This window comes from Arachis duranensis, chromosome 5, assembly GCF_000817695.3.
Source record: "Arachis duranensis cultivar V14167 chromosome 5, aradu.V14167.gnm2.J7QH, whole genome shotgun sequence".
Lineage (NCBI taxonomy): Eukaryota > Viridiplantae > Streptophyta > Magnoliopsida > Fabales > Fabaceae > Arachis > Arachis duranensis.
The window spans coordinates 37349890-37374153 of record NC_029776.3 but is presented as its reverse complement, the minus strand read 5'-3'; the positions used below and the strand labels follow the sequence as shown (position 1 = coordinate 37374153).

Sequence of the window (24264 nt, the reverse complement as noted above, 5' to 3'; positions counted from 1 at the left end):
CACAGCAACTTCCCTCATTTCCCACCGGAGTTTCCAATCTCTCCTTCATGCTATGTTCTTCATTCTTCCAATCTCTCCTTCATGCTATGCTCTTCAACCGACTCTCCACATGTGGCCATGGAAATTCCTTGAGTGCTCAAGCATTGGGAGACTAATCGATTTACCACCTCATTCAAGGCGTCTATGGATTCTAGTGCATTCCTTTGCATTTCTCTTTGTTCTTGAAGTAGAAAAGTGAGATAATCATCAAATGGGGCTTGGGGTGGATAGGAGGGTTTATTATTTTGGAGGAAGGGTTCATAGTAGGAAGGTGGTTCTTCTTGGTAGGGTTGTGGTGGTTCTATGTTTTCCACTCTTTTCACTTGTTGTACAACACACTCCATGGTTGCTTGAAATTGATCCAATGCTTCCTTGAGATGATCCCTTGACTCTTGTTCCTCTTGGATAATATGATTAGGATCATGTGGCTCTTAGATCAATGGATATGAGTATTCTTCCATGGGAGATTGTGGTGGAAAGTAGTATTCATCTTGTGGTTGAAAATTTTCGTATATTGGAGGTGGTTCATCTTGGTAATAATATGGAGGGGGTGGCTCTTGAAAATGTTGATGTTGGGGTGGTGGTAGCTCTATGTGTGGTTCATATGGCTCATATGGTTGTTGGTAAGATGGATATGGATTAGGGTCATATGAAGGTGGTTGGTGAAAAGAGGCTTGTGAGTATGGTTGAGAGTTATGTTGAGGATCTGGTTCATAGGCATATGGTGGTGGTTCTTGAAAGTCACAAGGTGATTCATCATAGCCATTGGATTGATATGCATCATAGAATGGCTCTTCTTCATAGTGCATTGGTGGGGGTTGTTGCCATGAGGATTGATCATAAGCATATGGCTCCTCCCACCTTTGGTTATCCCATCCTTGATACACATCTTCATTATAGTCCTCATCACCTACAACGTAATTGTAATCACACTCATAGCCAAAATGAGAATTCATGATAGCAAGAGAAAATAAGAAACAAAAACTAATAAGAAATAATGAAACAAAATACTAAGACTAGCAAAAACTAGCAAGAAATCCAAAAATCAAGCTATTCACAATATTCACATATATACAATAGCCAATAACACAACACCATTGCAATTCCCCGGCAACGGCGCCATTTTGATGATTGGATTTTTGATGGTTTAGAATTTCACAAATGAATTCTCGTTGCAAGTATAGTTCCTAAACCAAGCAATAATCTTTTCATACAAAAAGTTGTTTGTCACTAAAACAAACCCCTAAATTTATAAACCGAAGTATTCAAACCTCAGGTCGTTCTCCCTAGGAATTACAATAAAGTGTCTTGTTATTGGTTGTGAGTTATTTTGGGGTTTTTGGATAAGAAGCATAAAAAGTAAATGGCAATGAAAATAAACTAACAACTATAAAAGGCTCTTGGCAAGTCCTATCCTAGTTATCCTCCTCAATTGTGATGAGAATTGTTCATTGCTACCACTTAGTTAACCCTTACTAAATAAAGGAAAGTCAAGTGGATGAATTGACTTGAGCCACAAGTCCTAGCCAACTCCCAAGGAAAGACTAGCTTTAGTGCACTCCAAACCAATTAGCAATCTCTCCAATTACCAATCAACAAAGGAATTAGATAACTCAAGTGTCACTAATTACTCTACCTAGGCCAAGAAGAGCAAAATCTATACTATATCTAGAAGAGACATTTCAACAAACACATAAAAGGCAATAAAAGTAAACAACATAAATTGCAAGAATTAAAGGGAGATCTAACTACGAAGGCAAGAAATCAACAATAGAAAAGTAAAGAAGAACAATTATTATGAATTACCTCTCATTGAATTGAAAGAAAATGGAAGGAACAATAGTAGATCTATAACAAAGTATAAGAACAACATAAAGAAAATTACAATAAAAGAATGGAAGAAGAATGAATGTAACAACAAGGAATTGAAAGGTAGAAGTAGAAGAAAGCAAAGATTAAAACCTAGATCTAAGAACTAATCCTAATCCTAATCCTAATTCTAGAGAGAAGTGAGAGCTTCTCTCTCTAGAAACTAATTCTAACTACTAAACTAAACTAATGGTAACTAACATATGTTTCCCTCTTCGCTCTTTGGGTTAAATAGCATCAGAAATGAGTTGGATTGGGCCCACAAGGCTTTAGAATTCGCTGGCCACGTTTTGCTTTAAGTGAACCATGTGGCAGCAACGGCGCGTGCGCGTACTATGCGCGTGCGCGCCACCATACGTGTAGCAACTATGACAAATATTATATCGTTTCGAAGCCCCGGATGTTAGCTTTCCAACCCAACTAGAACCGCATCATTTGGACCTCTGTAGCTCAAGTTATGGTCGTTTAAGAGCGAAGAGATCGGCTTGACAGCTTTCCGGTTCTTTCATTTCTTCATGAGTTCTCCAACTTTTCATGCTTTCTTTCTTCATTCCCTTGATCCAATCCTTGCCTCCTAAATCTGAAATCACTTAACAAACATATCAAGGCATCTAATGGAATCAAGGTGAATTAAATTTAGCTATTTTAAGACCTAAAAAGCATGTTTTCACTCTTAAGCACAATTAAAGGAGAATATACAAAACCATGCTATTTCATTGAATAAATGTGAGTAAAAGGTGATAAAATCCCTTAAATGAAGCACAAGATAAACCCTACAAATGGGGTTTATCAGTGAGGGAAATGCATCCCTTGAGGCATCTCAGGAATTTCTTGATGAGGGATTTTCTCATGCTCTTGTTTGAGGTCCATGAGTGGGCTCTCTTGTTTGCTCCATCCTCTTTTTAGTTATGGGCTTGTCTGCTTCAATGAGGATGTCTTCGTCTATGATAATTCCAGCTAAATTGCATAGGTAATAGATGAGATGAGGGAAGGCTAACCTTGCCAAAGTGGAGGGCTTGTCAGCCACCTTGTATAGTTCTAGAGGTATGATCTTATGAACTTTCATTTCCTCTCCAATCATGATACTGTGGATCATGATAGCCCGATCTACAGTTACTTCAGACCGGTTGCTAGTAGGAATAATAGAGCATTGGATGAACTCCAACCATCCTCTAGCCACGGGTTTGAGGTCAGGCCTTCTCAGTTGAACCGGCTTGCCTTTGGAGTCTCTCTTCTATTGGGCTCCTTCCACACAGATGTCCATGAGGACTTGGTCCAACCTTTGATCAAAGTTAACCCTTCTAGTGAAATGATGAGGATCTCCTTGTATCATTGGCAAGTTGAATGCCAACCTCACAGTTTCTGGACTGAAATCTAAGTATTTTCCCCGAACCATTGTAAGCCAATTCTTTGGGTTCGGGTTCACACTTTGATCATGGTTCTTAGTGGTCCATGCATTAGCATAGAGCTCTTGAACCATTAAGATTCCGACTTGTTGGATGGGGTTGGTGAGAACTTCTAAACCTCTTCTCCGAACCTCACATCGGATCTCCAGATATTCACTCTTTTTGAGCATGAAGGGGATCTCGGGGATCACTTTTTTCTTGGCCACAACTTTATAGAAGTGGTCTTGATGGACCTTTGAGAAGAATCTCTCCATCTTCCATGACTCGGAGGTGGAAGCAACTGCCTTCCCTTTCCTCTTTCTAAAGGTTTCTCTTTGTAAAGGTTTCTCTGGCCTTAGGTGCCATTAATAGTTATGGAAAAACAAAAAGCAGAGCTTTTTCCACACCAAACTTAAAAGATTTTCTAATCCTCGAGCAAAAAAAGAAAGAAAGGATAAGAAGAAGAAGAAATGGAGGATATAGAGGGGTGTGGTGAATTCAGCCAAGGGGGTTAGGAAGTGTTTGTGATGTGTAAAATTGAAGGTGGTAAGGATAGGTATTTATAGGGTAAGAGAGAGAGGGGATCCGTGTGAGAATGGGTGGGTTTGGGAGGGAAGTGTTTTCAATTTGAATGGTGAGGTAGGTGGGATTTTATGATGGATTTTTGGGAAATAGTGGATGGATGTGAGTGATGGAGAGATTATATGGAAGATGGTAGGATTTGATAGGTGAATGGTGTTTGGGGAAGAGTGAGGTGGGGTAGGTGGGGATCCTGTGGGGTCCACAGATCCTGAGGTGTTAAGGATTTCTCATCCTTGCACCTTTCTGGCGTTTAAACGCCCTCTGTGTGCCATTTCTGGCGTTAAACACCAGGCTGATGCCCCTTTCTGGTGTTAAACGCCAGTCTGGCTGCCAATTCTAGCGTTTAACGTCCAGAATGCTGTCAGACTGGGCGTTAAATGCCCATTCTACTATCCTTACTGGCGTTTAACACCAGCCAGATACCAGACACCCTTTTCTGGCATTAAACGCCAGTCTGTCTATCAATTCTGGCGTTTAACGCTCAGAATGCTGCCAGACTGAGCATTAAACGCCCACTCTGCTATCCTTACTAGCGTTTAAATGCCAGTAAGCTCGTTCTCCATGGTGTGCTATTTTTGATGCTGTTTTTTATTTTTGCTTTAATTCTGCCACTGTTTTTGTGACTTCCACATGATCATCAACCTAAAGAAAACATAAAATAACAATGGAAAATGGAATGAAAAAGTAATTAACATAGATAAATAAGATTGGGTTGCCTCCCAATAAGCGCTTCTTTAATGTCAATAGCCTGACAGGAAACTCTTACAGAGCTTCACAATATCTCAGAGCATGATTGTGGCCTCCCAATACCAAACTTAGAGTTTGAGTGTGGGGGCTCTGCTTGACTCTGTATGGAGAGAATTGGATGAAACTTTTCATGCTTTTTCTCCATGTTAACAGAAGAAGATCCTTGAGCCTTAAACACAAGGTAGTCCTCATTCAATTGAAGGACTAACTCTCCTCTGCCCACATCGATCACAACCCTTGCTGTGAATAGGAAGGGTCTTCCAAGGATGATGGATTTATCCTCATCCTTCCTAGTGTCTAGGATTATGAAGTCAGCAGGGATGTAAAGACATTCAACTTTCACTAAGATATCCTCTACAAGTCCATAAGCCTGTTTCATTGATTTGTCTGCCATCTCTAGTGAGATTCTTGCAGCTTGTACCTCAAGGATTCCTAGTTTCTCTATTACAGAGAGTGGCATGAGGTTTATACCTGACCCCCAGGTCACACAGAGACTTTTCAAAGGTCATGGTGCCTATGGTACAAGGTATTAAGAACCTTCCGGGATCCAATCACCGATGAGCAATGGAGATTCATCCTCCCAAGTCTCATTACCAAATAACTTGGCATTCAGCTTCATGATTGCTCCTAGGTATTGAGCAATTTGCTCTTCAACAATATCTTCATCTTCTTCAGAGGAAGAATAATCATCAGAGCTCATGAATGGTAATAGGAAGTTCAGTGAAATCTCTATGGTCTCTATATGAGCCTCAGATTCCTTTGGTTCCTCATTAGGGAACCCCTTAGTGGTTAGTGGACGTCCAGCAACGTCTTCCTCACTGGAACTCACTGCCTTTTCCTCCTCTTTAGGTTTGGCCATTTTGGATGTATTGATGGCCTTGCACTCTCTCTTTGGATTCTCTTCTGTATTGCTTGGGAGAGTACTAGGAGGAGTTTCAGTAACTCTTGTACTCAGCTGACCCACTTGTGCCTCCAAATTTCTGATGGAGGACCTTGTTTTAGTCATGAAACTGAGAGTGGTCTTAGATAGATCAGAGACTATAGTTGCTAAGCCAGAGATGCTATGCTCAGAATTCTCTGTCTGTTGCTGAGAAGATGATGGAAAAGGCTTGTTATTGCCAAACCTATTTCTCCCACCATTATTATTATTATTGAAGCCTTGTTGAGGCTTTTGTTGATCCTTCCATGAGAAATTTGGATGATTTCTCCATGAAGGATTATAGGTGTTTCCATAGGATTCTCCCATATAATTCACCTCTTCCATTGTAGGATTCTCAGGGTCATAAGCTTCTCCTTCAGAGGAAGCTTCTTTAATACTATCGGATGCAGCTTGCAATCCAGTCAGATTTTGAGAAATCATATTGACTTACTGAGTCAATATTTTATTCTGAGCCAATATGGCATTCAGAGTATCAATCTCAAAAACTCCTTTCTTCTGAGTCATCCCATTACTCACAGGATTTCTTTTAGAAGTGTACATGAACTGATTATTTGCAACCACCTCAATGAGTTCCTGAGCTTCTACAGGGCTTCTCTTCAGATGAAGAGATCCACCAGAAGAGTGGGTCAATGACATCTTAGACAATTCAGATAGACCATCATAGAATATGTCTAAGATGCTCTATTCTGAAAGCATGTCAGAAGGACACCTTCTGATCAGCTGCTTGTATCTTTTCCAAGCTTTAGAGAGGGATTCACCTTCTTTCTGTCTGAAGGTTTGGACGCCCACTCTAAGCTTGCTCAGCTTTTGAGGTGGAAAGAACTTGGCCAAGAAAGTAGTGACCAACTTATCCCAAGAGTTAGAGCTTTCTCTAGGTTGTGAGTCCAACCATATCCTAGCTCTGTCTCTTACAACAAAGGAAAAAAGCATAAGTCTATAGACCTCGGAATCAATGGACCCGATTGGTCTTAATAGTATCACAGATCTGCAAGAATTCAGCTAAGAACTGATGAGGATCTTCCGATGGAAGTCCATGAAACTTGCAATTCTGCTGCATTAGAGAAACTAACTGAGGCTTAAGCTCAAAGTTGTTTGCTCCAATGGCAGGAATTGAGATGATTCTTCCATAGAAGTTGGAAGTTGGTGCAGTATAGTCACCAAGCATCTTCCTTGCATCTCTAGCATTATTGTTGGGTTCGGCTGCCATGTCTGCTTCTTTTTCGAGATTTTCTGTAAGGTCTTTTTCCGGAGTGTTGTGCTTTAGCTTCTCTTAGCTTCCACTTCAGAGTCCTTTCAAGTTCAGGATCAACTTCAACAAGAATGTCCTTATCCTTGTTCCTACTCATATGAAAAAGAAGAGAACAAAAAGAGTAGTGGAATCCTCTATGTCACAGTATAGAGATTCCTTTATGTGAGTATAAGAATAGAAGAATAGAAGAATAGAAGAAAGAGGAGATGAGTAATTCGAACAGAGAGAAGAGAGAGGGGTTCGAATTATGAGTAGAAGAGAAGTGTTAGCAAATAAATAGAAAGAAATGTGAGAGAGAGAGAGAGAGAGAGAGAGTATTCAAATTTTAAAAGAGGGAAAAGAAAAATATTTTTATTTTTATTTAATTAATTAAGTTAGTTTCAAAAATATTAAAAGAAATAAAAAAAAATTAGAATTTAAAATAATTAGTTAATTAAAAAGAATTTTGAAAAAGTGGTGGGTGATTTTCAAAAATTAGAAGTGAAAGAAATAGTTAGGTGGTTTTGAAAAAGATAAGAAATAGTAAGCTCCTTTAAAATTAAAACAAACAAGTCAAGTGGTTAGTTGAAAAAGGTTTGAAAATAATTTTGAAAAGATAAGAAGTTAGAAAAAGATTTTGAAATTAAAATTTTAAAAAGATATAATTGAAATTTATTCTGAGAAGGAGTTGAAAGAGAAATTAAAAAGATTTGATTTTTAAAATTAAAGTTGATGACTTGACTAACAAGAAACTAAAAGATATGATTCTAGAATTTAAAGATTGAACCTTTCTTAACAAGAAACTAACAAATTTGAAATTTTTTGAATCAAAACATTAATTGTTAGCAAGGATTTTCGAAAATATGAAATAAAATTAAGAAAAAGATTTTTGAAAAATTAGTTTTAAGATTTTCGAAAACATTAAAAAAATTGAAAGATGAATGTTTAAAATATGTTTGATGCAAAAAGTTATGAATTAAAACATGAAAAATTGAAAAAAATCGAATTGGAAACCAAAATTACCTCCTTTGTGTCATCCTGGCATTAAACGCCCAGGATGCTATCCATTCTGGCGTTTAACGCCCACTTAACTGCCTCTTTGGGTGTTTAACACCCAGCCAGATACCCTGGCTGGCGTTAAACGCCAAGAATCCTTCTTTTCTGGGAGTTTTTCTAAACGCCCAGAATGCTGCCCATTCTGGCGTTTAACGCCCAGAATGATATCTTTACTGGCGTTAAACGCCTAGAATGATAGTCATTCTGGCGTTTAACGCCCAAAATGCCTCTTTACTGGCGTTTAAACGCCAGTGAACTCTTTTTCTCTGTGATTCCTCTACTTTATGTTCTGATCCTTCATTTCTCTGTATTATTCACTGAAAAAAAATATATATATAATTTTGACTTGACTAACAAGAAACAACTAAATTTTAAAAATTTTTGACCAAGTCAACTCAAAATTTCGAAAATTATGAGAAAAATGGAAAAGATTTTTTTACTTTTGAATTTTTAATGAGGAGAGAGAAAAACAACAAAATGAAACAAAACATAAAATTTTAAGATCAAAACAAATAATGCATGCTAGAACACTTTGAATGTCAAGATGAACACCAAGAACACTTTGAAAATTTTTAAGAAAAGAAAGACATGCAAGACACCAAACTTAAGAACTTTTGTATTAGGGACACTAACAATTCGAAAATGAACCAGAAAAATATGAAAAAACACAAAACAAGAAAAAATTAAAGATCAAACAAGGGAAATCATCAAGAACAACTTGAAGATCAAAGAAGAACACAATGCATGAATTTTCGAAAATCTAAGAAAAATTAAAAACATGCAGTTGACACCAAACTTAAAATTTGACACAAGACTCAAACAAGAAACACAAAATTTTTTTTGGTTTTATGATTTTTATTAAAAAAAATTTTCTTTTTTTTAAAAAAAACTTTTTGAAAAGAAAATATAGGTTGAAACAAGAAAGAAGGTTACCTAATCTAGGCAACAAGATGAACCGTCAGTTGTCCAAACTCGAACAATCCCCGGCAACGGCGCCAAAAACTTGGTACACGGAATTGTGATCATACTTTTTACAACTCCGATACAACTAACCAACAAGTGCACTGGGTCGTCCAAGTAATAAAACCTTACGTGGTAAGGCTCGATCCCACGGAGATTGCCGGCTTGAAGCAAGTTATGGTCATGCTGTAAATCTTAGTCAGGCGGATTCAATTGGTTATGAGTTTTGATAATTGAAAGATAAATAAAACATAAATTAAAATAAAGATACTTATGTAATTCATTGGTGGGAATTCCAAATAAGCATTTGGAGATGCTTTGTTGCTTCAGAACCTCTGCTTTCCGATTGTCTTCATCCAATCATGCGTGCTCCCTTCCATGGCAAGCTGTATGATCCTCTTAGTGAAAATGGTCCAGGTACGGTTTCTGTATGGCTAATCAACTGTCGGATCTCTCGTCTCGGATGAAAAATACTAGGCACAGCTACCGCACGACTAATCATCTGTCGGTTCTCACTTGTGTCGGAATAGGATCTCTTTATCCTTTTGAACACTGTCACTGTGCCCAACATTCGTGAGTTTGAAGCTCGTCACAGTCATGCCGTCCCAGATCCTACTCAGAATACCACAGACAAGGTTTAGACTTTCCGAATCTCAGGAATGCTGCCAATTGGTTCTAGCCTATACCACGAAGGTTCTAACCTCAGGGACTCGGTCTGTGGATTAGAGACTCAAGAGACTATACTCCGGCTGTCGTCCAATGACTACGTTGAACATCATGTAGACCGCTTGTGGTTGTACGCGGATCTTGGCTAAGCGAGTAACGAAGATAGTCGGTGATTGTCACGGATCACCCTTTCATTCTGAGTTAACTGAATTAAGTACGAGAGTATATCTTGGAGAAGAAGTAAGCGTGAATTGAAAGAAAAACAATAGTACTTGCATTAATTCATGAAGAACAGCAGAGCTCCGCATCTTAATCTATGAGGTGTAGAAACTCCACCATTAGAAAATACATAAGAGAGAAAGGTCTAGGCATGGCCGAATGGCCAGCCTCCCTCAAAGTGATCAAAAAGATCAAAAGATGATCCAAAGATATCAAATACAATAGTAAAAAGTGCTATTTATACTAAACTAGTTACTAGGGATTACAGAAAATAAGTAACTAAGTGCAGATAGTGCAGAAATCCACTTCCAGGGCTCACTTGGTGTGTGCTTGGGCTGAGCATTGGGCTTTACACATGTATAGGCTTTTTCAGGAGTTATACGCCAGCTTGGATGCCAGTTTAGGCATTTAACTCCAGCTCTGGTGCCAGTTCCGGCGTTTTATGCCAGAAAAGGGTCTCTGGTGGGCGTTTTAACGCCAGTTTGGGCCATCAAATCTCGAACAAAGTATGGACTATTAAACTTTATTGGAAGCCCAAGATGTTAGCTTTCCAGCCAAATTGAGAACGTGCCAATTGAACTTCTGTAGCTCCAGAAAAACGTGTTTGAGTGCAGGGAGGTCAGAATCCAACAGCATATGTAGTCCTTTCTCAGCTTCTGAATCAGATTTTTGCTCAGGTCCCTCAATTTTAGCCAGAAAATACCTAAAATTACAGAAAAACACACAAACTCATAGTAAAGTCAAGAATTGTGATTTTTGCATAAAAACTAATGAAAATATAATAAAAAGTAACTAAAATATACTAAAAACTACCTAAAAACAATACCAAAAAGCGTATAAATTATCCGCTCATCAGAACATAAGAAATTGAAAGAATTGCTAAGTTGTCAATCCTGACTTCTTCGTACTAAATCGATCATAACTTGAGCTACAGAGGTCCGAATAAGGCAGTTCCAGTTGCGTTGGAAAGCTAACATCCGTAGCTTCAAAATGATATGATAATTTACCATAGTTGCCTTGTAGTTAGGTGACACATATGTGTCGCCCATGCGCGCACGTCGTAGAATCAACGTGACCAGTGCAAGAGGCAAGCGACGCGTACGCGTGACCAGAAATTGTTCAGCAACACATACGCGTAGCTGACGCGTACGCTTGACGAGCGTCACGTACTGCAATTTACAAAAATCACTGGGGCAATTTACGGGATGCTTTTTACCCTGTTTCAGGCTTGAAATTGCTGATTAAAGGCTGTAGAGTGAAGTTGAAAAGGGGGGATCTATCGTTCATTTCTCATTCACATTAGTTAGGTTTTAGATCTAGTTTTTTAGAAAGATAGGCTCTCTCCCCTCTCTAGGTTTTTAGTTGTTAGGTTTATTTCTTCTCAATTTCAGAATTCTACCTTGCTTTAATTTAAGTTTCTTCTATTTTAATTGTTCTATTACTTTAGTTTATCTACTTCTCTTATTGATTCCTTTATTTTGCTAATTTAGTTTATGAGTTCATGTGTTACTTTCAATTTTCATCAATGCAATTTATGTTTCATGTTTCTTACTACTCAATTGTTTGGTTATTGTTATTTCTTTGCTTTGGTTAGTCTTAGATTTTGCTATATCTTGTTAGTCTTCTATGTTTTTATTTTATGTCTTCCAAGTGTTTGATAAAATGCTTGGTTGGATTTTAAATTAGATTTTTACGTGCTTAACTTGGATTGATCAATTAGAGACTCTTGAGTTATCGAAATTCTTTTGTCGATTGTGATTGAAAATTGATAGTTAGCTTATGCTTCACTAAATTTAGTCTTTAATTAGAACTTGTGAACTTAAGTTGATTTTGTCCACTTGACTTTCCTTCATTGTTAGAGGTTAACTAAGTGAAAGCAAAAGGCAATTACTATCACTATTGATGATGATAATGAGGATAGAAATTCTAATTATCAATCCTTGCTAGGACCTTTCTTAGTTATTAGTTTATTTTCTTATTATTTACATTCCTTACTTATTAAACTCAAAAACCCAAAAAAGATACAATTTCATAACCAAGAATATATACACTTCCCTGTAATTCCTTGAGAGATGACCCGAGGTTTGAATACTTCTGTTAATTTTATTGGGTTTGTACATGTGACAAACAAATTAAATATTGATTGAGGTTTAATTGTTGGTTTAGAACTATACTTGCAACGCGGTTATTTTTGTGAAAATCTTTACCGACATTTTTTTCCCATCACTCACATTCCAGCGACTTTCTAAATCTGCTTCGAGTCAAATTTCTGTAGGGTTCCTTCCACTTGTTTTTCTTTTCCATTTACATTTTCTGCAAACTTTACTTTCCTTGCACATTTATCTTTCAAGCAACATTTAATTTTTTTGCTCAAATTTACGTTCTCGTATTGTTATTTCGAATTCAAATCCATTCGATCTAATTGAAGGCATTTTATTGCTTTATTTTAAATTCAATACAAATCACTTTAAATTCAGTCAATTTTATTTTCAAAACCTTTTATTTATTGTATTTTCAGTCTTTTCCTCTAATCTTGTCTAATTCAAGGGTCTTTGATGCACTTTTAGAAAACTGATACTCCCAAAAGAGGAGTTGGTGTCGCTCCGAGACCATTAGAATTGAACCACCATCGATTTGCTAAAAATCGACAAAACACTTACAAAAATACTCCTTAAAAGAGAAAATTAACATTGTATTTATTAAAGATCGGTTTCATACACAAAAATATCTAAACCCTAAATTTTTATTGACTTTTTAATAAAATTTTCAATTTACCCTCACTTTTTATATTCAACGGATCTTAATTTCACTACTACCTCTTCTTTCTCAAATCATAAACTTTTACATCCCTCCATTGCCATTACTTTAACCATATTTTCTATTCTTTACTACTCCACTAACCACCACCACTACCATCTTTCTATGCTAATGATGACGAAGACAATGACAAGGCCTCCACGCAATTTATTCGTTTCCATGTAACACTGCTACCTCCAACGGCACCCATCCCAAGCCCCGTGATGGCCCCAGTGCTGCCCCAAAACCAACGCACAGATTACCTCTACTTCAGTATAGTGGCAAGTTCAGAGTTTAGAGCTACCGAATTTAAGCTCCAGCAGTGCCGTCACACAGAGATGCCCCTACGCCTCTCTGGCCAAGACCCCCATCTAGTGCCGCCACAAGATAGAGAAGCTTCGGAAACGATACCGAACTGAGATCCAGCGCGCAAAGTCCCTTCGTGTGGCACGATTCAACTCCTCGTCGGTCCATTTCAAGCTCATGGACTTCATAGAGAAAGGTCAATTCCCTGTCAAGCCAGAGAATGACTCCAATTAGCAACAAACCATTAACATTTTTCCTAATTTTCGGGACCCATTGTAGTTATGATGCGAGTGTTTCAAACCAAATTGGAGGTCTTTTTTTTATATTCATCTATTATTAACTACAATGAATTTGTCAATTGGAAGGAAAAAAAAGGCCATCTTCAATTTCTTATTCTTTTTTTATTTCATTTCATTGGCTTCACTATTTTTTCTCTTGTTTTTTGCTAGTGACTTGTGATGCTGGCGTGATAGAAGATGGAGATGCCATGATGGTGGCGATGGTAGAGTAGCAGAGAAGAGAAAAGATGGTTAAGGTGGTGGTAATAGAAGAATGTAAAAATTTGATATTTGGAGAAGAGATGGTAGTGGAGTTGAGGTTGAAGATAAATGGTAGGGGTAATTTGAGAATTTTATTAAAGTCAAAAATTTAGGGTTTGGGTATTTTTGTCGTACAGAACTTATCTTTGATGGCTACAACATTAGTTTTCTTCTTTGATGGGTATTTTTGTCCATGCACGTAAAGTCCATAGGTACAAATGGATGTTTATCCTCAGAAAATAATAACTCACCTCTTATATTTTTTTATTAGACACATGAGTTCTTCTGTGAGATTTTTTGATAAGTCTTGATGGAATTTGATGATGTGTCATGTTGGGCTCTATGATGTGGTGCCCTTTCTTCTATGTGGACTACAACCATTCGATTCTAATACTTAAACTTCCGTCGAATCATCAAAATGATGTCACATATGGGGAAGGTTTCCATTACTAAACCTAACAGAAGAAGGTAACACTAAGAGAAAAAGAAAGCCATGAGTAATGCAGAGCAATCTTCAACTTCTCAGCGACATGTTAGAGGTAGGAAGTGTGCGAATTTTATGGGTTTGACTACCAATGCAAGTGCAAGTAGCAGGAGGAGAAAATTCGGGACCCTAGATGTAAATATAGAGCATATGCTGTGATGCAAGAATCAGGGACATCGAAGAACCTAGAAAAATTTTTTCTTAGTTTCTGCTAGCTACTATCATGTAAGTGGGTTTCTATTGTTGATTTTAGTATGTTTTAGATACATCTATTCCAGAGTCTAATAATGTTGTTGCTGCTTGAAGTTTGCAACTAAGTTGGTTGCTAATTTTCAGAGTTCAGATTGTACTGATATAATGAATTTTAATTTTAGAGTGATCGATCACACTACAAATTTTTCGTATGGCTTGTTGAGTTAATTTCAACTAAGCACGACAATATGCAAAAGGGTGATGTAGAAGATAGAGTGATGATGAAAAAGAGTAATGTTGTACAAAAGTGATGATGCTGGAAGACATAATGAAAAAATTAGAGCAAAAGTTAGAGCAATGTAGGCATGAAATAATAAAGAAGTTGGGAAATAAGCTTTTAGGATGGATTATTTTGATGTTTCTGTTATCTGCATTTCTAGTAGTTATGTATAGTGTATTCTAGTAAGTTGATGTGCTATATGATGAAAATTATGACTAAATGACTTCTTTTGTATTTTGAACCTCTTTTCATGTGAATGGAATATAACTTTTGATTTGATTTTGTTCATGTACTTTACGAAGAAATTAATATAATAGCAAATAATCACAATAAAAATATATTAATATGACAAGTTCATACAACAAATACCAAACCAACTAAGTAAGGTAGCGTTTCTTTTGAGGTATTGGGACAGAGACTGGGAGGCTGAGACTCAGTATCATGTTTGTTGACTCAGAAACTGGTACTAAAATTTCTGTCTCTATCCCTAAAATTTTAGTATTTCAATACCTCCAAAAAGTGGAGACACAGGGGACTGAAATTTTTAAAAATGGAGACTGAAATTTTAATAACAATTTATACCTAAAATGCCCTCATTTCAATTAATTAATTCTAATTTTACCCTTTGTACAAATTAAATTAGAGCTTTATTCTTGTTGCAGTTTCTGTCACCCACTTTGCACCAAACAGAATAGTGAGATTTATTTCAGTCTCTATCTCTAAGTCTCTGTCTCTCAGTATCAGTCTTTCAGTCTCTGTCTCTCTACCAAAAGCTACCATTATATCATATCTAAAGACAAACACAAGATACACAAAAATAGCATCATATGCCAAGTTCATACACCAACTAGATACATCATATACTACATACACCAAACATCTTGCTAATCATAAAAGGTTCCTTTTAATCTGCTTTTTGGGTTTGTCTTGGTGGAAGCCATATGTGGTCCTGGACCTAGGAGGGTCATTAAGACCTAGTGTTGGCATAAATTTAAAAGAGTCTGGTCCAATGTCATTCTTAACATTTTTCATTATTGATGTATAGATAGTGTTTAGGGTTGGTGGAGGAATAGATGAGGGATTGACCTGTTGAGCTAGAGCTAGAGGTGTTAATGATGGAGCCTTCATCCTATTTTGGGTAGAGAAGTCAGGGGAGTCAGATTGGGGGCCATTAAAACTAGAGGACTAATATCAAGTCCCTACAATATTATCCAATTACAGAAACAAGAAATTTGAATATTTGTATAATACATTACAAATGAACAGTAAAAATGTGCAAACCTCTAGAGCTGGAGCATACTGTGAGACTTGGATCCCTTCAATTTGTTGCTAGATTGAAACTAGTGTAGATCTCCTAGACATCTTTTTCTTCTACTTTTTTGCTTTAGCCTATAAAAAAAATTAAAGAAGCACAATTTGTTGTTATTCAAGTTTTATAATATTTTTCCAATAAAATCATTAAAGAATAAAGGGTTCAATACCACTGGATCTAATAGAAGTGCTACTATATTTTTTCCACTCCACTAACCTTTTTCTTAGAGTTCTTCTTAAGCGCTTCTTCAATAACCTTTTTCTTATCATTCTTCTTCTTCTTTTCAGTCTTCTTTCTTGCTGAAATTTCTTCAACACTACTACTACTATTAAACTCAAATCTAGGAGGGAGAGATTTATAAGCATCATCCTCTGTACTCTCATACCCATCTAAGGAGGAGGAATTACTCTCTCTCCTAACTCCATCCTGCTTTCTCATTCAAAATTTGTGGCTTATTCATTTTGTGGTCAAAGTATATCACCAATAGATCAGTCTTCATATTTTTCATCTTCTTATCACACATTTTATTAATCTCTTTATTCCCCTTAAGAATTTAGCCTCCAAATTAGGTGCATTTGAGTCATACTAATACATCTGTTTATAACTAACATACCCTAGTCCCTTAAACATTAGTTTTAAATCTTTGAAATTGACAAGATCAATATCTAATGAAGAAAATCTGTACACATTGTCATCCACGTAGTACAACACCCTATTAGAGTCCTTTTCAAACCAACTCCCATGGTGGAAAACAAGGACAACCTCATAAGATATCTATATGCAAAAATTTCAAAAACAAAATAATTAATTAACTGATTACTAACCTAATCATAGATTATAATAGCATTTTCCATTAAAGTGATTAAACAAAAAACAAGAGACAATGAAATAGTACCACTGGACACAGTTCAAAAAATGATTAAACAAAGGCTACCTCGACGAAAGTGACAAACACACCACTGTTACTCTGTGAAAGCCTCCGTTAGTAGCTCTATTCTTCTTTTACAGTGTTGTCATGACCACCTCACTGAAGCTCTTCGTCACCAATATTTTAGAGGAAAAATGTCTATTTGTTAAAGTTTTATGTAATTCAGAGAATGGAGTGAGGGTTGTTTAGGGTTAAAAATGAGAGAGACCTTTCATTTCACTTCCATACGCGACGTCGTTTTGATGATTTGACAGGGGATTTAAGTGTCCTAATCAAATGGTTATATTCCATATAGGAGAAGTGACGCCACGTCATAGAGCCCAATGTGACATGTCATCAAATTTCATCAAGATTTGCTAGAGAATATCACAGAAGGATTCATGTGTCTAATGAAAAGAAAAGATCAGGAGCGAGTTGTCATTTTCCAATCGATGTGGTGTAGGTTGTATAAAATGAAAATGGACAGAGGTCAGAAAGAAAATTTACTCTTTAATTGTTTTTTCTGTTTGTAACCTCCATGTTGTGGATTTTTTTAATAAATAAAATAAATATTAAATTTACACTTATAGATGTATGTGGGTTAATTTACGATTATACACATTCTTACATATATCGTCTTCAGCATAGACGAGTTTCTTATGAACGTATATCATCCCTGGTATAGATGAGAAAAATAAGGAAGGATTAGCTGTGGATCTAGTCTGCAGATGAGATAAGGCACTGTTATCCTTATAAATGTATCTTGTCTATGCTAGGGGTGAGAAACGTTTATAAGAAACTCATCCATGTTGAGTAGGGCTGGAAGTGAGTCAAGCCAGCTCATGAGCTAGCTCGAGCTCGATTCGTTAATAGCTCGAAAAGCTAAGCTCGTGAGCTAATAAGCCAAGCTTGAGCTTGGAATTGAGCTCATAAATTAAATGAGCCGAGCTTGAGTTTGGATAAGCTCAGCTCATTAGCTCATGAGCTGACTCGATTATATATAGATAATTATTAATATACAAATCCTATATGTTAATGATCTTAATTATTTAAAATTAAAATTTATTTTTTACATATAATTTTAATATAGGACATAAATAAAAAATTTATAATTTATTGATAGATAACAATATATAAAATTGATCCTTTTAAATCTTTTTTAAAATATACAAGTTATAATTTATTAATATAGAATTATAGATTATGTATTTATGTTTCTATTATTTGAGTCAGCTCGTGAGCTCAAACCAGCTCATAAGCTTTCAATGAGCCGAGATTGAGCTTAAAAAATAGGCTCGATTGTTAATAAGTCGAGCTGTGAGCCAAGCTCAATTTTTGTGAACCGAGCTTCAGCTTGGTTTAGCTCGGCTCAACTCGGCTCACTTCCACCCAAATGTTGAGAATGAGATATGTGTTTAAAATATGGGATAATAATTTTCAGCTATATAAGGAGATTATTCATGTTATTATTGTAACACCAATAAGTATAATAAACATACTTAATATATAATAATGACTATGGTTTAATGAATTCAATAACAAACATAAATGTAGTCTCAAACTATACATTTAATATGAAGTTGAGATACAAATAAGCATAATAAACATTCTTAATACAGAATAATGACTATGCGGGGACGGGAGGTAGATGATGCAGATGACCTGTTGTGTCTTATGTCGGTGGTCAAATCTGATAGGTAGGTCTCTAAAGTCGTCGTGGTAGAAGTGCCATATAAAACTATGGTGGAGGATTCTGTGGATGCGGAAGAGATGGTAGATACAGATAATAATACGGATATCCAAGTGGCTGTTGTGAATCCTAAATGAGATACATTCATAAAGATGGCCGTGTCTTTTTATCTGTAGACTAGATACAATATTAATTATTTTTTATTTATTTCATCCATGTTAGGAACGAGATATGTTCATAAGAAATTCGTCCATGCTGAAGACGAGATATGTAATATCGTGTATAATCATAAATTAATCCACACGTGTCTACAAGTGTAAATTTAATATTGTTTATTTTATTTATTTAAAAAATCGCATGTTATATACGTGGCGAATTTTAATGTGTTATTAAGAAGTGAAACGTTAAAATTTAAAGTTAAAATTTTAAATAATAAGTTTTAAATCTTAAATTATAATTTTAAATTTGAATAATTAATACAAAATATAATAAATAATAAACTTAAATTTGTTTAATTAACAAAAGTATAATACTTCTTATTTAGTAAGGAGCGTTTAAGAACAACCATATATGGTATGAACATGTTTTAATTATTTTGCATTTTGGGTGACTTTGTTAATATATAGTTTGTCATGTTTAAAGGCTAATTAACTAAATTATGGCAATTACAAAAGATGCAGGCCCTTATTGAAGAAACTATATTCAGATAACTTAAGTAGCGAACATCTTTATGTTTTTTTACTTTTTATTTTAATTTTAATTTTTACAATCTTGGACTATTCCCACTGCTGCTCCTGGCTTCTTGAACTTGCATTGAGTACTGCAGATTCCAAAGAACATCCTCTATTGAAGGGCGATTAATAGTGACCTTGCTGAGGCAATTGATGGTGATCTGAAGTGCAGTTTTCACAGATTCATATACAAAAATTCCCCTGAGGGAAGGATCAACTGTGAGCCTTGGTGTTGATGATGCAGCTTCTGACAAACCTCTCTCCAACTGAACATCATTAAACATTGTTACTAAGTGTATTATGATTCTTAAAATGTGATGTTATTTCATTAAAGATTGACTACAGATTAATCTCTATTGTTGGACTAGTAATTCAGTGCTTTTTAGGTGCTCCACTCTGTTTTGTTGAGTTTTTTTTTTTTAAAAAAAAAATTCAACATCTAGAATAAAATGTTAGTTAAACATTTAAAACAACCTAAACATGAAATGCGAGAGAATTTGATTATTATAAAGAGGTATATTAGTTATCCAGGAATGATACGATTATATAGATGTTTAACAAATATTTATGGAAAGATTGAAGGATCTTATGATTTATGAGCTTGAAATATCTATATATAAAATTATCTGACTTAGAGCAAAAAATGTCCTTGATGATTGATACCTCATCTTTTAGCTCCTCTAATTCACCTGAAGATGTAATTAGCTTGCCAGTGATTATTTGAATTAGAATGACACCCAACTGAAATATATCTTCCTTTTCTTCATTGCTGCATCTAAAATAAGTAATGACACCATATTTTAATTGGTTACATGATACATTAGTGAAAAATAAATAAATAAACAAAACTATAAAAATATATAACATAGGTTTAATTATTCTGTTAGGCTTTATAATTTTTCTAAATTTTTAATTAGATTTTTTAGTTTGAAGTTTTATAATTTAGTCCAATATCATATATAAATTTATAATTAAATTTTTATTAGTTGTTATTTTTCAGATAAAATGTATATTTATTTTTAGAATAGTTTATAATTTATTCTACATCAAACACAAAATTATAACGGCCTAACTAAATATTTCAAAAAAATATATTTTTAACAAAAAATAATATGTTCAAATACAAAAATTATATTTAAAGATCTAATTAAAAATTTAATAAAACTATAAAGGCTAAGGGAATCATTAGTACCTGCCACTAACACTGGGAACACATTGTTGATTCTGTCTCCTATCAACGCCTTTCTGAAAATTTGCAAAGAAAGCTTTTGAGTGAAGGTTAAAATGAGATAGTAGTTGAATACATGGTAAAATTACGTGCTTAACAAACCACCCTGGCATCATAACTCATAAGGGAGATTAATATCACATTTTACAAAATAAAGGGGTGTTCAAGTTTCATATAATCTAAACCCAAGAGAGATTAGTATATACTTTTAAAAATAAAATAGTGTTGTGTGTAATAATGTCCAACTATACAGGAGAATAGGAGATCACTGTAATCCATTCATAGAAATATATATGAATGAAAGAGTAGGTCAAATTAAATATAATTTGTTTCTAACCTTTGATGGCAATGGAATACTGTATCCACTGACTTTTGGATTGAGACTATTATCTAACAGAATGTTCTCAATCCTTAAATTGTTGCCATAGATGCCCGGAGTAACTCCTGTGTGTAAGAACTGGATTCCTCTTGCAATGCCTATGCTTATTGCCATTCTTTGTGGCCATTTCAGCGTTTCCCTTCTTATCCTATCTGTCAAATAAATTTCCATGTTACGCTTTTTTGGTCATTCAAATACACCCTCCACTCGCATTACTTTTGGTTATCCTATCTATGATCATTGTATCTAGATGGATTTTGAAACATAGCAAAATGTGAAAGTGACATATAAAATGAAATAGAGGTAGTATCGCATTTAAAATTTTTAGAACTATTTCTAGAAAAATGAACCGCAAAAGAATAAACTATCATTTATAATCATAAAACTTTAAAATGCGAACAAATTTAATTATAAATGAACAAAACTAGTTATACTCATGAAAAATGGTTTTTACGTGATAAAATGTACTAAAATTTTAATTTCATTTGTGTAAATTTATTAATATTTTAAATTTTTAAGGATAAAAATAACAGCTTTTAGTCATTCATAATTACAAAATTAGTTTTGTTTATTCATACATAGATTTGTTAATATTTTAAAGTTTTATGAATAGAAATAGCAGTTGATTCGCAAAAGACCAAAAAGATACTAAAGAAATAGAGGAAGTATTTGCGTTTAGTATCGTGTGTGTGTGTAAATGCTTACCTGTAAGATGGTCCCTTAAGGATAACAAATTTGGGATGTGCTCAAATACAATGAAGATTGTGCTTCTAGTTTGGGGATGGTCCTGACAAGTAATGAAGCAATGTCCTAAAACACTAACCAAATTCCTATGCCTTAAATTTGGCAACACCTTCTTCAAGTTCTGCATACTGTTGCTGTTCAAACTCTTCTGCTTTACCCTTAAACGGTTAACAAGGACCATTGAACCATCCATGAGCTTGCCCTTATATAGCTGTGTAAATATAACAAGAGAAAATGGCATTAAAAAAATTGGTCTTGAGGGCTCAATATAGACCCACAAACAAACACTTCATCTTAAATATTGTTTTTACCTGTCCCTGTGCTCCTTCTCCTATTAAATTTGATTGGCGAAAGTTGTTTGTTGCATCTCCAATTTCATCTGATGTGAAATTGCAATATGGTGGCAATCCAAGTGCTGCTAGACTCATTCTTTCAGTAACACATCCTATTTAATTTCCGAAGGTAAAAAAAAATAATTCGAGATATTAGTCACCAAAACAGTTATGAGATACGTAATTGACATGGTCTAAGGAACATGTAAACCACCTCTTGAGGAATAAAACTATGATAAAAACATTAACAAAATAAAAAAGAATAATAATAAGATGTGCACAATTTTTTTTTTTTTACCATACTTGCAACAATTTTTGGTCCTGGATATAGATTGATGTGAAATTTATCAGCAGCAGATTTGTTATCAATGATATCCTTTTCGGCACTTTTTGCTTTGTTCTTCTTCAAGATGAACAGAATGAGAAGAGCCACAAGCCCAGCCACTCCTGTAGCAACTCCCAGAACACCAAGAACTAGGCCTAGATGAATCTCTGACTCCTCCTTCCGGCTTCGACCTGGTGATTTAGCCGTCAAGGCTTCCATCACTCCCTCGCAATATGAAGCAGGATACTGATCACTCAATCTCATTGCTGAGACACAATTCCTCGAATACATTATCGTTCGATTCGATGACTTCGAAGTGAAGCAAGATGGCAAGTTTCCTGTTAAAAGGTTGTATGAGACATCAACAAAAGTTAGAACAGAACCGCAGCTTGTGTTCAGAGAGAGTGAGCCGCTTAATTGGTTTGATGCCAAGTTTAAGTACTGAAGAGAAGGAAGAGAGAACAAAAACAAAGGAATGGTTCCGAAAATTCCATTGTTAGAGATGTCAAATTGTTGAAGCCTTTGAAATTTGATGAGTTCTGAAGGAATTTGGGATGTGAAAGAGTTGTTTCTTAAGATAATCTTCACAATGTTCTTGCTCAATGAAGGGAACTCTGGGCCGAAACCATTGAAGCCCAAGTCGAGTTCTTGAAGAGAAGATAGCATTGTTAGATCAGGTATAGTTCCATTGAGGAGATTATGAGCAAGAACAAGACTCTTAAGTGTTCTCATAGAAGAAATTGATGATGGGATTTTTCCATAGATGAAGTTTGAGCTTAAATTCATGGATTTGATTGATCCGAACCGGTTAATCTCAGATGGTAAATGACCCCACAGACCAAGTGAAACCAAAGACAAAGCCTTCAAATTTGAAAGCCTTGACAGCAGAACTAAAAGATCATGAATTGAGAATCTTTCAGAAAGAGTAGGAGCTTCTTGATCTTGATGATGATGACTCAAAGAAGAACCTCTGTTTCCAATAATGGTTAATTCTGTTACATGGCCATTGGAGCAGAGAATCTTGAGGGATGATGATGGAGGGAGGAAGCAGAAGTTGGTGGTGAAGTTGTTCCATGGTTGAAGAGCTTCAGGGTATTCTAGTAGCTTCTGAACTTGGAGGAGGATTCCGCTTTCAGTTGGTGTTAACTGTGCACTTGGAATTGGAGTTAGAAGCACAAGAATGATTGAAATTGTTGCAGGGAACAAGAAATAAAAAGAAACCAAGAACTTCTTCTTCATCATATCTCTCTGATTCTCCTACGAGAACTTCTGTAGCAAGAAAAGAAAATCTGTTAGTCACAAAAGGCATGGTTACCATATTTTCTTGTTTTAGTAATCATAGAATCTTATATACTAATCTATTATATATTATATATATATAAGTAGAAAAGTTCTTTTCTAATTTTGTAAAGATGGTTATTACAAGAAATTAAAATAGTATGTTTGTTTCCTGGGAAAACATGTGAATAGAGAAGATTCAATTTACCAGCAATGTGGAGCAGGTAGGGAACATTAGTGAGAGAATCTGGGATGCTAAAAAGAGTGAGATTTCATTGTCACAGTAATCAGGGAATTAGTTACCACATGATTTAAGAAAGAAAACATAGTTATTTATATATGTGGAAATGGATAGGAACATGTTCTGATGATGTTCAGTGTTCTGTTGGGCACATGACAGTGGAAGAATTCACAGGAAAGTCACAGTCTTGTTCAGATGCTACGCACTCCATCTTCTTAAACTGCAACCGCGGGTTTGCTATACTGCCACGTAAGACTCGGTAAATCTAATGGCATATTACCTTATCTTAATGCATCTTTTTTCAAAGTATTTGAAACCTAAATTTTGCCAAAATTTTTCTCAATATGAAAAAACGTGACATTTAATATTATATTACAAAAATGTGATAAATTTAAATTTAGGTTAAGTAAAATATGATACACATTATATCGCACTCTTTATCAATTCAAAATATAATAGAACTCAATAGATATAGTGATGAGTTCTTCACAAGCAACAAATATAAAGAACATTACATTAAAGTCTTTCACTTAAAAAAAACTATCAGTTAAATATTAGATTAAAAATAAATAAAGTTAGATCTAAAAAGGTTTAATTATTCCGTTAGTCCCTATAATTTTATCAAATTTTTAATTAAGTGTTTATGTCTTTTTTAATTAGACTTCTATATCATATCAAATTTTATAACTAAGTCTCTACCATGATAAAAATATTAGAATTAATAGGATATTCTGTTAAACTATATGAAATATTCAGTCAAATGTTAAGTATATTCATCATTTTATTTAACGGAATATTCTGTTAATTCT

The 24264-nt window shown here is 35.0% G+C and overlaps 1 protein-coding gene across 1 annotated transcript; it reads right to left on the bottom strand.

Moving 5' to 3' along the window:
• Positions 1–18807: 18807 nt before the first annotated feature.
• Positions 18808–23513, bottom strand: LOC107489186 (probable LRR receptor-like serine/threonine-protein kinase At1g14390). Its single transcript, XM_016109953.3, has 8 exons — positions 23423–23513; positions 21915–23205; positions 21591–21724; positions 21241–21490; positions 20494–20687; positions 20121–20173; positions 19592–19703; positions 18808–19194 (listed from the first exon to the last, which is right to left on the bottom strand). The coding sequence occupies exons 2-8, from the start codon at positions 23176–23178 to the stop codon at positions 18961–18963; spliced, it is 2241 nt and encodes a 746-aa protein (XP_015965439.1). The 5' UTR covers positions 23179–23205; positions 23423–23513; the 3' UTR covers positions 18808–18960.
• Between the last annotated feature and the right edge of the window lie 751 nt (positions 23514–24264).

Coding starts and splice junctions, on each gene's coding strand:
- LOC107489186 (XM_016109953.3), bottom strand. CDS start 23,178: ATGATGAAGAAGAAGTTCTTGGTTTCTTTTTATTTCTTGTTCCCTGCA. Junction 20,174..20,493: donor GTATTCCATTGCCATCAAAG/GTTAGAAACAAA, acceptor GCAAATTTTCAG/AAAGGCGTTGATAGGAGACA. Junction 19,704..20,120: donor GTTCCCAGTGTTAGTGGCAG/GTACTAATGATT, acceptor TACTTATTTTAG/ATGCAGCAATGAAGAAAAGG.